Genomic DNA, 14,710 nt, shown 5'->3' with positions numbered 1-14,710 from the left:
AAACTACAAAGTCTGGACTGCATATACGGGAAGCTGCTAAAGAAATTAGTACCCTTTCATGCTTTCTGCAAAATGATGAGAAACTGAGAAAAAACCAATCCATCGAAAAAGCAAAAAAAGGTAGTGAATACTATGGATTCCCTGTAATCAAAACAACCAGAAGAAAGAAAAGACTTGATGGGAAGTTGAGTTATAATGTAGGACTGTCAATAGAACTGCAATTCAAACGTGTTGCGACAGAAGTGCTGGACAGATTTCAAATGGAGATGAAGAGCACATTTCAGAGGTTGGAAAGAAAATGGATACCTTTGGGTTTCTTCTTGAACCAAGACACCTGTCAAATGAAGACCCGCTTATGACAAACTGTGCTACTTTTCCTGTTTGTATGATGAAATAAATGGCAAATCGCTTTTTCAATGATGTCATTGATGCACGAGCACTTTTCATCAACAAACCAGTAATACAATCACCAATAGACATATTGAGGAAACAGGCTTCATATGGTAATTACGTGTGCTCAAACTTTGCAACCTCCTCCGAATACTGCTAACTCAGGCCACTTCCATTACGTCATGTGAGAGATCATTCTCAAAGCTCCAGTTCATCAAAAGCTATCTCAGGAGCACAATGACACAAGAAAGGCTTATCATGGCTATAATGTCAGTGAAGTCACAAATACTAGAAAGTATCGATGTAGTTGATATTATAGATGTCTTTGCTGCACAGAATGCACGACGTGAAGCGATATCAATTTAGATTTGTCACTTGTGCATTATTTAACTAATAATTAAAGGTATTCTTCATTAAAAGAGTCTTGATTACTTTTTGTTAAGTTTACTGATATACTGAACCAATTGGATTTGGGACGTATATATTTTTGCGTACATTATCTCATGTCATATGTCGAATGTCAAAATGTAAGGGGCCCCCAAAGAGGTCAATCCCCCCGGGCCCCCAAATCCCTAGTTACGCCCCTGGGCACTATCGTGTATTAGTTTTTATCCGAAATTGTTTGTATTAGTGTGCCTATTAAAATTCAAAGTTAGACATCGAAATTTTAAATTTGAAAAAAAAGAAAACAACAAATTTGGGATGGATGCTCTAAAAAGTCTAAACAAAACAAATTGCGTTGGGTGAGGAAACGACGTGGTCCGCAGAAATATGTTTCAGTCAAGTAAGGAATGATACTTTGTCTATGCTTTTAATTTGAACACAACGTGCTTTTAAAATGTGTTACCCATTAAAAAATAATGTATTTCAATGCTGCCTATACATATACACCAAGCATATATCAAACAAAGGTCAACAAGAAAAGGGGTCAAACGCAGATGTGGCTTCTTGTTCCCGCGCCTCAATTTAAGTCACTTCCTGTGTGCATATTATGACTTGCTTTGACCTAATTACATAGCCTAGCATTGAGTACCCCCCCCCCCTCTTCCCCGTTCCATTGAAGAATCAGAAAATTTATTTTAGAAGAATGAAATATTTCAGTCAGATTTTACATCACCCCTTCTCCCCCCCCCTCCACAACCTGGTCGTCGTGTTCCACTTTGGTTCTGAACTCATTGGATTGCACTTATCTGATTGCACATATCTGATTGCACATATCTGATTGCTCTTATCAGATTGCAATTATCTGATTGCACTTATCTGATTGCACGTATCTGATTGCAATTATCTGATTGCATTTATCTGATTGCACGTATCTGATTGCACTTATCTGATTGCACTTATTTGATTGCACTTATCTTATTTCACGTATCTGATTGCACGCATCTGATTGCACTTATCTGATTGCACTTATCTGATTTCACGTATCTGATTGCACGTATCTGATTGCACTTATCTGATTGCACTTATCTGATTGCACTTATCTGATTGCACTTATCTGATTGCAATTATCTGATTGCACTTATCTGATTGAAATTATCTGATTGAAATTATCTGATTGCACTTATCTGATTGCACTTATCTGATTGCACTTATCTGATTGCACGTATCTGATTGCACTTATCTGATTGCACGTATCTGATTGCACGTATCTGATTGCACTTATCTGATTGCACTTATCTGATTGCACTTATCTGATTGCAATTATCTGATTGAAATTATCTGATTGCACTTATCTGATTGCACTTATCTGATTGCACGTATCTGATTGCACTTATCTGATTGCACTTATCTGATTGCAATTATCTGATTGCACTTATCTGATTGCACTTATCTGATTGCAATTATCTGATTGCACTTATCTGATTGCAATTATCTGATTGCAATTATCTGATTGCACTTATCTGATTGCAATTATCTGATTGAAATTATCTGATTGCACTTATCTTATTGCACTTATCTGATTGCACTTATCATCTGATTGTATTTATCTGATTGCACTTATATGATTTCACGTATCTGATTGCACGCATCTGACTGAACGTATCTGATTGCAATTATCTGATTGCACGCATCTGATTGAACGTATCTGATTGCACGCATCTGATTGCACTTATCTGATTGCACTTATCTGATTGCACTTATATTTGAAACTCAAGCGGTAGGAGGGTAACTACAATCAACAAAAGATTCTGTTATGTTTGATATACTTCATTGCCTTTTTTTGTCTCCCCAGAAAGGGACAATCAAAGGGACAATGTTAGCCATGGACAACATGAGGAAAGATAAAGGAGGCCAAGGAGGGGTCATTGTCAATGTAGCAAGCATGGCCGGTAAGTTGGGGTCAATGTCAAGAGCAAGCATGGTCGGTAACATGGGGTCAATGTAGCAAGCATGGCTGGTAAGTTGGGGTCAATGTCAAGAGCAAGCATGGTCGGTAACATGGGGTCAATGTAGCAAGCATGGCCGGTAAGTTGGGGTCAATGTCAAGAGCAAGCATGGTCGGTAACATGGGGTCAATGTAGCAAGCATGGCTGGTAAGTTGGGGGCAATGTCAAGAGCAAGCATGGTCGGTAACATGGGGTCAATGTAGCAAGCATGGCCGGTAAGTTGGGGGCAATGTCAAGAGCAAGTATGGTCGGTAACATGGGGTCAATGTAGCAAGCATGGCCGGTAAGTTGGGGTCAATGTCAAGAGCAAGTATGGTCGGTAACATGGGGTCAATGAAGCAAGTATGGCCGGTAATTTGGGGTCAATGTCATGAGCAAGTATGGTTGGTAACATGGGGTCAATGTAGCAAGTATGGCCGGTAAGTTGGGGTCAATGTCAAGAGCAAGTATGGTCGGTAACATGGGGTCAATGTAGCAAGTATGGCCGGTAAGTTGGGGTCAATGTAGCAAGCATGGCCGGTAAGTTGGGGTCAATGTCAAGAGCAAGTATGGTCGGTAACATGGGGTCAATGTAGCAAGCATGGCCGGTAAGTTGGGGTCAATGTCAAGAGCAAGTATGGTCGGTAACATGGGGTCAATGTAGCAAGTATGGCCGGTAAGTTGGGGTCAATGTCAAGAGCAAGTATGGCCGGTAAGTTGGGGTCAATGTCAAGAGCAAGTATGGCCGGTAAGTTGGGGTCAATGTCAAGAGCAAGTATGGTCGGTAACATGGGGTCAATGTAGCAAGCATGGCCGGTAAGTTGGGGTCAATGTAGCAAGCATGGCCGGTAAGTTGGGGTCAATGTCAAGAGCAAGTATGGTCGGTAACATGGGGTCAATGTAGCAAGTATGGCCGGTTAGTTGGGGTCAATGTCAAGAGCAAGTATGGCCGGTAAGTTGGGGTCAATGTCAAGAGCAAGTATGGCCGGTAAGTTGGGGTCAATGTCAAGAGCAAGTATGGTCGGTAACATGGGGTCAATGTAGCAAGCATGGCTGGTAAGTTGGGGTCAATGTAGCAAGCATGGCCGGTAAGTTGGGGTCAATGTCAAGAGCAAGTATGGTCGGTAACATGGGGTCAATGTAGCAAGTATGGCCGGTAAGTTGGGGTCAATGTCAAGAGCAAGTAAGGCCGGTAAGTTGGGGTCAATGTCAAGAGCAAGTATGGTCGGTAACATGGGGTCAATGTAGCAAGCATGGCCGGTAACATGGGGTCAATGTAGCAAGTATGGTTGGTACTATGGGGGTCATTAGGTGACTAGTTGACTAAACGTCTCTGCATTACTAAACCACAAATGTATACACTTCTTCTATGATCTCTTTTATAAAGCTCAAGCTATGACCCAATTACTAGAGGCCTACCTTGGTCTAGCCTCTAGCACTTGGTCGTTTTTTTTTTAAAGTAACGGCTAACATTTACAGAAGACATTGTTGTCAAGATGCATCATACAACTAATTGTTTCTGTCAGTCGTTTACCAGACTTAATGCACCGTTATATAGATGAATAATACAACCAATTGTGGTACTCTAGCAGTCAGACTTAACTATTAGACACGACTCTAAGTCTCTTAAAACTCAATGTCATATTGGTATAGAATACAAATCTTTGAAGTAAGTCAACAACCAGTCGTATACGTAACCCTAATTATGTTAATCCGTCTGTGTTGTAGGTATAAACCCTAATTATGTTAATCCGTCTGTGTTGTAGGTATAAAAACTAATTATGTTAATCCGTCTGTGTTGTAGGTATAAACCCTAATTATGTTAATCCGTCTGTGTTGTAGGTATAAACCCTAATTATGTTTATCCGTCTGTGTTGTAGGTATAAACCCTAATTATGTTAATCCGTCTGTGTTGTAGGTATAAACCCTAATTATGTTCATCCGTCTGTGTTGTAGGTATAAACCCTAATTATGTTAATCCGTCTGTGTTGTAGGTATAAACCCTAATCATGTTCATCCGTCTGTGTTGTAGGTATAAACCCTAATTATGTTCATCCGTCTGTGTTGTAGGTATAAACCCTAATTATGTTAATCCGTCTGTGTTGTAGGTATAAACCCTAATCATGTTAATCCGTCTGTGTTGTAGGTATAAACCCTAATTATGTTCATCCGTCTGTGTTGTAGGTATAAACCCTAATTATGTTCATCCGTCTGTGTTGTAGGTATAAACCCTAATTATGTTAATCCGTCTGTGTTGTAGGTATAAACCCTAATCATGTTCATCCGTCTGTGTTGTAGGTATAAACCCTAATTATGTTCATCCGTCTGTGTTGTAGGTATAAACCCTAATTATGTTAATCCGTCTGTGTTGTAGGTATAAACCCTAATTATGTTCATCCGTCTGTGTTGTAGGTATAAACCCTAATTATGTTCATCCGTCTGTGTTGTAGGTATAAACCCTAATTATGTTAATCCGTCTGTGTTGTAGGTATAAACCCTAATCATGTTCATCCGTCTGTGTTGTAGGTATAAACCCTAATCATGTTCATCCGTCTGTGTTGTAGGTATAAACCCTAATCCATGTGGGCCAGTTTACGGAGCTACCAAAAGTGCAATCATCACGTTCTCTCAGTGCTGGGCGGTAAGTGACAGACAGTTTTGAATATGACATGTAGGTGCGTGCCTGTGAGTGTGTGTGTGTGTGACTGTATGTGTGCCTATGTGTGTGTGTGTGACTGTATGTGTGCCTGTGTGTGTGTGTGACTATATGAGTACCTATGTGTGTCTGCCTGTGTGTGTGTGTGCCTGTGTGTGTGTGTGTGTGTGTGTGCTTGTACGCTTGCCTCTGTGTATTTGGTTGCAACTTTATACATGACCTAAGAACCGACTCTAGGTAGTAGCACTAACAATGTTCTTTGCATGTTCAAACTGAGCTGAGTGGATACGTCAGTGTTAGGAATCCATTCATTTTTAATGTTTCGTTCTGATATTGTCTAAATATTTGAAAATCTCGGAACTCGTACAAATTGAAGTAATCAGTCTCATTGATCAGAATTGTTTTCCTTACATATTTATGTCAAAATATCCGCCTTTAAGCCTTTCAATGATATATTGGGCTTTTTGCTTTATTTATTTGGCTACAAAGTCCCTCTATAGCTTGCTGTTTTTTTTTCTATGATCATAGCAACCAATGTAGCCATTAACTACTTCATTAACTACTTCATTAACTACTTTATTTCTGTACAGATTTAGTCTTGGTAGGAAAACCAACCAGTTCTTTTACGTTTGCATTGGCGGCCTCCGAAAAGGGAATAGCCGCTATTAGTTTTGTGTGGTCTGTCTGTCTGTCCGTTCGTCCTATTTAGATCTCATGAACTAGAAAAGATTATACAATTCCGACATGATATTTTAGGCCTTTCAAAGTTCTGATGCAAATAGCTACTTTTTTCTTTTCTGAAATCGAAAAATTTAATTTTTAAAAATAAAAAAAAAACTAAAAAAAACCCAAACAAACTGGTCTTGAGCTCAACTGGTCTTTAGATTAATTGGTGTTTAGATCAACTGATCTTTAGCTTAACTGGTGTTTGTATCAACTGGTCTTTAGATCAACTGGTCTTTAGATTAACTGGTCTTTAGATCAACTGGTCTTTAGATCAACAATTCTTTGGATCTGTTGTTGGATCAAAGGCAAGTTTGGAATGTAAAAAACAAAACAATTAGCTCAAATGAAATAAATCAACTAACAAAGAATGTTTGCATCTTATTAAAAAAAACATGGCAAAAAAAAAGGTCAAGTCAGATATTGACGCATTCCTGGTTTGTAGTAGTTGTACGTTTCCTAGTTGGGTCTCTATTCTACATGATGTCAATGTATTGTCCAGAAAAACCCAGAACTTTTACAAAATGGAGTCCGCATCAATGTGTTGGCTCCTGCATTCGCTGAGACAGAGATGATGAAAGGTTTATCCGACAAAAGTTCCATCCATGCTCCAGTCATAGTGGAAATGATCAAACAGAAAGTTGGCATTATGACGTAAGTACATAAGGTTTATATTTTTTTTAGATGACCCTAACCTTTCACCTTGTACTATACTTTGACCTTTCCAAAGTTGTTCTAATTTTTGAATAAAAATAATTTTAATCACAAAAAAAGTTTTATATGCTTTTATGTTTTATATTTAAGTAATTCAGCTATAAGCCTACTCAAAACAGATAATAACATTTTCAACATACAAGAATATAAGATTTATATCAGAGCATGGGACATCCACAGCTTGTATTAATGGTATAGAACCTGGCTCCCATACAACTATAAGAGACTATAAGAACTAGTTTACTACGAACTGGAAAGTGAGTAAAAAAAAAGATTTAGCAATAAAAAGAGTTTAAATTCTAAGATATTTAAGGAGAGATTATATTGAAATATGGAGGCGCTGTGGCTGAGCGGTAGAGCTCAAATTCTGGTGGAGACTGGGATTCTTTGATCGCCTCTGAGTTTACTCAGCTCTATTGGGTTGGGGAAAAGTCACCCTCGTTAACCTTAGGCCACAGAAACAGACGACCTTTACATCATCTGCCCTATAGATCAGAAGGTATGAAAAGAAAACTTCACTTTACTTTAAATTGAAATAAAATATTAAGTCAGAGTTTCTTAGTTATTGGTTGGTTGTTCGTTCTATGAAATTCAGGCTTCCATAATACTTGCTTAGCTAAGGTAAGAAAGGGAGAGGCCATTTCCAACTCGTCTGATTGCACCTGGAGTTTTATTTTTAATTCATAAACATTAATTAATACATTTGACCAGATACGCCTCTATCTGTTTATGTACTAATAGACTATCCAACGATATAAACTAAGGGATGTTACTCAGTCATTAACACTTACAAACTATAAAATGAGATTTACCTCCCTTTCGCCCCATTCTTGTAAGCTTCTAAATAAATATTGTGTACATTAGTGAATATACACGCTGTTGTCTTGCTTCTTTTAATTAAACCTGTATTCGTTATTTAAAACAACACTGTGGCATTTTACGTCTCGAGAGAAGATCTTTTCCCTTTGCAACTTCTTGTGTGACTAAAGAGGCCAATCCTTGATACACAGCTGCGATCGCAGGTTGGGCATATGTAATCACCAGGCGCCGTTGTATTTTCACCCTTCTTTCTGCTTCTGTTGTGTATGGCATCTGCAATCCGAGACCCTTCCTTTATGCTCGCTCTCCATGTGGATCTATCCAGTGCCACCTCTTCCCAGCTGCTAGTGTCGATTTTGAAAAGCTTCATGTCGCGTTTGCATACAACACCATAATAAATATTTTAAAATATGATGAGCTCTAAATTCTAAAGGATTCTACACGCTATTGTGACGCTATACATAATCAACTTTCAATATGAACAATAGGAGTAAATAATAAAGAGCACTTGATTTCTGCTTCATGCTTACAGTTTGGGTTAGTTGTAGTTCTAGTTTGGGTTAGTTGTAGTTCTAGTTTGGGTTTATACAATTAAAGTGATATTTTTGTCAATGTTAGATTCGCTTTCACCAAGAACTGACTACAGCTGATACATGAATACCATCCAGTCATCATAATTGTCTTGATATGTTATTGAGATTTAAAACAATTTTCAGCAAATCTCTACTGTCACGTGGTGTATGCGTCAAGGTCACAAATGAAGTGTTAACAGGAAGTCTAATTATTCATTTGCTTCTGAAAGATTCGAGTTTCTACACAGAATAGGAAACATATAAAGGGAGTTTATTCGAAAAGGTTTTATGTTATTTCCGCCTAGAGGACTTTCGTTTTGAAAACCTAGATCAAGACAAATCAGACTGCTCAGTCAATAAGTTTTAAGCTTCACGCTAAGTCTACTTTTGTGAATTTTGCGTTTATAGTGTGTGATCCATGATTTGATGATTTCTACTTGAGGATTAAAATTATTATTTTTTTATTTCATAGAGATAAATCTTGTTATTAGTTTACTTAAACAGATATTACCTGACCTACTTTGGTATTTGGGTAATCGGATTTAACTTCTGCCATTACAATGACGTAATAAGTACCAATGTAACATTATTTATCAATAATCATGGACGTTTTTTTTTCTCTGAATGTTTCAGACCTGAGTTTGTAGCAGAAGCGTTCTATGAGCTAGTCGAAGACCAAACAAAAACAGGCGCCATCTTGAAGGTTGCCCAGACAACAGGAAAACAGTATCATACCATGTAGTCATAATGAAAGGTCAGAGCAGATGACTTCCGTCAGTCCAAGGGGCAACAGTCAAAGCGTACACTCCAGATATAGATTACAGCCCTTGTTTATAACTCGGGTGAAAGGGAGATATAGTTAAATGGAAATGATATTCTTTAAAAATAAATATTTATAAAAAAAAAACACTTTACGACATTACTTCTGGACAAACTGTTTTTGGACATTAATAATACAAAGTTGCTACCATTATGCATAACATAATAATTTGTGATACTTAGTCATATAAAAATATGGTATTGATGGACAAAAATGTTAATACACTAGTATGTTTCAAATGATTTGAAGTAATTATTTTTAATGATGTCAATGTGTATATTTTGCTACGTAACCACAGTAACCTTTACAGTATTTTTATCTTATTAAACTGTCGTTATATTTATAAATACTGGTGTGGTATTTCTTGAATAGAATTGTCTAAATTGTTTAGTTCTACTTATATCATTTATTCAATTATATAATACAATTCATCGTAACAGATGCTAAAATATGCGGACCAAAATTAAGTAAGGGAAGCGTGACAATGTGACCAGTTTCATTCCATCCATCCCTACTGCCCATGGTGGGCTCTAGCCTGCTCTGGCACATCTTGACATTCTGATCTGTCCTGTGCTTTACGTCTCCAAGCCCGCACTCTTAGCTGTTTGCAGATCTGCTTCTACGTCATCAAGCCACCGTGCTCGTGGTCTGCCGTTGGGACGCCGGCCTTTTGGTTTTTTGCAAGAGAACAATCTTTGCTCCTCTATTTTCTGATATTCTTTCTAAGTGACCTGTCCTACGTCATCTGTTCCTTTTTATTTCCGTCACTATGGAGGGGTCTTCATAGAGCTGGTCTATTTCTTCGTTAGTGCGAATCCTCTATCTGGTTTCCTCATGTATGGCACCATAAATTTTCCTAAGGATTTTCCTTTCCCAAGTATTGAGCAGATTTTCTGTTGTTTATTTTTCAGCGTCCAGGTTTCACTTGCAAACATAACTTCTGGTCTTATGATTGTTTTTGTTTTTTAGATAGTTTTCTTTGTTTCCTTACATATAAATTTGCTTCATTGGAAAATGGAGGAGGTCCAGGCCCGATTACTACGTGGGAGATCGCAGGATGCAATAAATATTTTTATTGGTAGTGGTTAAAAACGGTGTAAATAAACAATATACACCTGAGAACAAATCAACGGCATAGCCTGTATCTTCTTAAACTATAAAGTAGAAAGTAAGGCGTATGTATGTATGTATGTATGTATGACCCGCACAGAAATCAAAACCGTTTGATCAATCGTCATAAAACTTGGCATAAATGTTCCTTGAGTACTAACTGGAACCGTAACGTATTTATTGCAGCCCTAAAACAAACTTAAGACCTTAAAAAAAAATTAAGTATTACTATTTCATGGATCTAGGCCATGTTTACCATGTTTAGATCAAAAGGGTCTAGATCTAATTTTTAAAACTACACTTTGCACAGATAATCTTTTTTTACATGAAAATACAAAATATATGTCTATTGATTTCATTATTTAATAAAATTAATCTTTAAATTTGTGTTTCAAAAGTATTTTTACATAAATGTGTTCCTTATATCTGCGAATTTAGATGTCCTGACGTACTTTATAATCCCATTCATTTAACAAATCGGGTAAACCCGTTTTAATTATACTTTATATCCTATTCATCTATCGCTTCTTTCGATTTTAATAGATATGAATGTATCGGCTTAACGGGTAAACCCATTTTCGCAAAACTACTTTTATTTTCGTGGCGAAAGAGAAAAACATGAAAGAAACATTAGCTTAGTTTGACATACATCTAAATCCAATCCACTAGATTAGTAAACACAAACTAAGGTCCGCAGGCCACTGGTAATGTCCGGCTAGTTTAACATAAAAATATATATGTATGTGTGTGTGCGCGTGTGTGTATGTAATCATGAATATTCTGAGTTTAAATTGGGATCTGGAAGTACTTCCTAGTGCCTAGACGTGAGGGGCAAAATGGGAAAGGTCAAGGTAATACAGAAAAAAAAAAAGATAATATTGAAAGATAGTTATTATGGAAACACAAACTCAGGATCGGCCCTCAAACTGGTCCAGGCAGGTATACAAGCAGCTTTCAATATTTTCAGCTAGAATATTAAGACTAAGACTAAGACTGCTTTATTGATCCTTACGGAAATTTGTTGTGATTACAAGGACTCGTTTCTCATATAAAGACAACACAACAGAAACATACACATAAATACAACAGACAACATGAAGAGTTCATTCAGCGACTACACACAGGTATCTTGGTGCATTTCATGTTCCCTGATCAATAGGTGGCGGTGATAGAGTCTGACCGAGTGAGGTACGAACGAGTTTTTGTACCGCTCCGTTCTTGTTTTGATTGACAGCAGTCGCCCACTTCGCGACGACCTGGCGTAGTTCTGATCAACAAGAACAACTTTGCCTCTGTCAAGACGAAAAGAAGAGACATGAGCGTGAAGAGAGGTGTATGTTATTGAATTGTTAGGCCGACTGAGGTCAGGATATAACAGGGAACGGAGATATATTACTGTTATCATTATTATTACATTGCTTATATTCATATGTATTCAATGAGTTGATTGTTAGCAGATATGGTTCAGTGTGAGCCTGACATAACTGGTGTTATTGAGCAATCATCTAATTGAAGCTTACCCCTATGGTAAAATATGGGAAGAACTTTTGCACTAATGACATTTTAAAAATTATCTATCTAAACTGCAATCGAATCTTTTTAATCGGAACTCATGGTGAGCGTTTTTGTTTATTATAATAACCAGCTGGTCCTATTACACGAACCAGTAGTGGTATAATCTATGTAACATATGAAATGTTTGTAACACCTAATTGTGCGCAAAACCTTCACACTTCGTAACTCAGCAACAAGACTGCACCCAAAACCTCCACACTCATGTAACTCAGCAACAAGACTGCACCCAAAACCTCCACACTCATGTAACTCAGCAACAAGACTGCACCCAAAACCTCCACACTCATGTAACTCAGCAACAAGACTGCACCCAAAACCTCCACACTTCGTAACTCAACAACGAGACAGCACCCAAAACCTCCACACTCATGTAACTCAACAACGAGACTGCACCCAAAACCTCCACACTTCATAACTCAACAAAAAGACTGCACCCAAAACCTCCACACTTCGTAACTCAGCAACAAGACTGCACCCAAAACCTCCACACTAATGTAACTCAACAACGAGACTGCAACCAAAACCTCCACACTTCGTAACTCAGCAACAAGACTGCACCCAAAACCTCCACACTTCGTAACTCAACAACGAGACTGCACCCAAAACCTCCACACTTCAAACTCAGCAACAAGACTGCACCCAAAACCTTCACACTTCGTAACTCAACAACAAGACTGCACCCAAAACCTCCACACTCATGTAACTCAGCAACAAGACTAAACCCGAAACCTTCACACTCATGTAACTCAGCAACAAGACTGCACCCAAAACCTCCACACTCATGTAACTCAGCAACAAGACTGCACCCAAAACATCCACACTTCGTAACTCAGCAACAAGACTGCACCCAAAACATCCACACTTCGTAACTCAGCAACGAGACTGCACCCAAAAAATCCACACTCATGTAACTCAACAACAAGACTGCACCCAAAACCTCCACACTCATGTAACTCAACAACGAGACTGCACCCAACACATCCACACTTCGTAACTCAGCAACAAGACTGCACCCAAAACCTCCACACTCATGTAACTCAACAACAAGACTGCACCCAAAACCTCCACACTCATGTAACTCAGCAACAAGACTGCACCCAAAACCTCCACACTTCGTAACTCAGCAACAAGACTGCACCCAAAACCTCCACACTTCGTAACTCAGCAACAAGACTGCACCCAAAACCTCCACACTCATGTAACTCAACAACAAGACTGCACCCAAAACCTCCACACTCATGTAACTCAGCAACAAGACTGCACCCAAAACCTCCACACTTCGTAACTCAGCAACAAGACTGCACCCAAAACCTCCACACTTCGTAACTCAGCAACAAGACTGCACCCAAAACCTCCACACTCATGTAACTCAACAACAAGACTGCACCCAAAACCTCCACACTCATGTAACTCAGCAACAAGACTGCACCCAAAACCTCCACACTTCGTAACTCAGCAACAAGACTGCACCCAAAACCTCCACACTTCGTAACTCAGCAACAAGACTGCACCCAAAACCTCCATACTCATGTAACTCAACAACGAGACTGCACCCAAAACCTCCACACTTCGTAACTCAACAACGAGACTGCACCCAAAACCTTCACACTTCGTAACTCAACAACGAGACTGCACCCAAAACCTCCACACTCATGTAACTCAACAACGAGACTGCACCCAAAACCTCCACACTCATGTAACTCAACAACGAGACTGCACCCAAAACCTCCACACTCATGTAACTCAACAACGAGACTGCACCCAAAACCTCCACACTCATGTAACTCAGCAACAAGACTGCACCCAAAACCTCCACACTCATGTAACTCAACAACCAGACTGCACCCAAAACCTCCACACTCATGTAACTCAACAACGAGACTGCACCCAAAACCTCAACACTCATGTAACTCAACAACAAGACTGCACCCAAAACCTCCACACTCATGTAACTCAGCAACAAGACTGCACCCAAAACCTCCACACTCATGTAACTCAGCAACGAGACTGCACCTAAAACCTCCACACTAATGTAACTCAACAACGAGACTGCACCCAAAACCTCCACACTCATGTAACTCAACAACGAGACTGCACCCAAAACCTCCACACTTCGTAACTCAGCAACAAGACTGCACCAAAAACCTCCATACTCATGTAACTCAACAACAAGACTGCACCCAAAACCTCCACACTCATGTAACTCAACAACGAGACTGCACCCAAAACCTCCGCACTTCGTAACTCAGCAACAAGACTGCACCCAAAACCTCCACACTCATGTAACTCAACAACAAGACTGCACCCAAAACATCCACACTTCGTAACTCAGCAACAAGACTGCACCCAAAACCTTCACACTCATGTAACTCAGCAACAAGACTGCACCCAAAACCTCCACACTCATGTAACGCAACAACAAGACTGCACCCAAAACCTCCACACTCATGTAACTCAGCAACAAGACTGCACCCAAAACCTCCACACTTCGTAACTCAGCAACAAGACTGCACCCAAAACCTCCACACTTCGTAACTCAGCAACAAGACTGCACCCAAAACCTCCACACTCATGTAACTCAACAACAAGACTGCACCCAAAACCTCCACACTCATGTAACTCAGCAACAAGACTGCACCCAAAACCTCCACACTTCGTAACTCAGCAACAAGACTGCACCCAAAACCTCCACACTTCGTAACTCAGCAACAAGACTGCACCCAAAACCTCCATACTCATGTAACTCAACAACGAGACTGCACCCAAAACCTCCACGCTCATGTAACTCAACAACGAGACTGCACCCAAAACCTCCACACTCATGTAACTCAACAACAAGACTGCACCCAAAACCTCCACACTCATGTAACTCAACAACAAGACTGCACCCAAAACCTCCACACTCATGTAACTCAACAACGAGACTGCACCCAAAACATCCACACTTCGTAACTCAGCAACA

At 39.3% G+C, this 14,710-nt stretch overlaps 1 protein-coding gene across 3 annotated transcripts in view; it reads left to right on the top strand.

The window, feature by feature from the left end:
- LOC106062959 (15-hydroxyprostaglandin dehydrogenase [NAD(+)]-like) overlaps positions 1 to 9,410 on the top strand; it is a 38,216-nt gene extending 28,806 nt beyond the window's left edge. For all 3 annotated transcript variants that reach the window (XM_056033432.1, XM_056033431.1, XM_056033430.1), the window contains exons 5-8: positions 2,627 to 2,723; positions 5,324 to 5,400; positions 6,641 to 6,792; positions 8,877 to 9,410. In XM_056033432.1, the coding sequence (XP_055889407.1) occupies positions 2,627 to 2,723; positions 5,324 to 5,400; positions 6,641 to 6,792; positions 8,877 to 8,985 (435 nt within the window). In that variant the 3' untranslated portion in view covers positions 8,986 to 9,410. The remainder of the gene's footprint in view (positions 1 to 2,626; positions 2,724 to 5,323; positions 5,401 to 6,640; positions 6,793 to 8,876) is intronic.
- Positions 9,411 to 14,710: the final 5,300 nt, after the last annotated feature.

Source organism: Biomphalaria glabrata, chromosome 6 (assembly GCF_947242115.1).
Source record: "Biomphalaria glabrata chromosome 6, xgBioGlab47.1, whole genome shotgun sequence".
NCBI lineage: Eukaryota > Metazoa > Mollusca > Gastropoda > Planorbidae > Biomphalaria > Biomphalaria glabrata.
The sequence above is the reverse complement of the archived record's forward strand: the minus strand, read 5'-3'. Positions and strand labels throughout refer to the sequence as shown.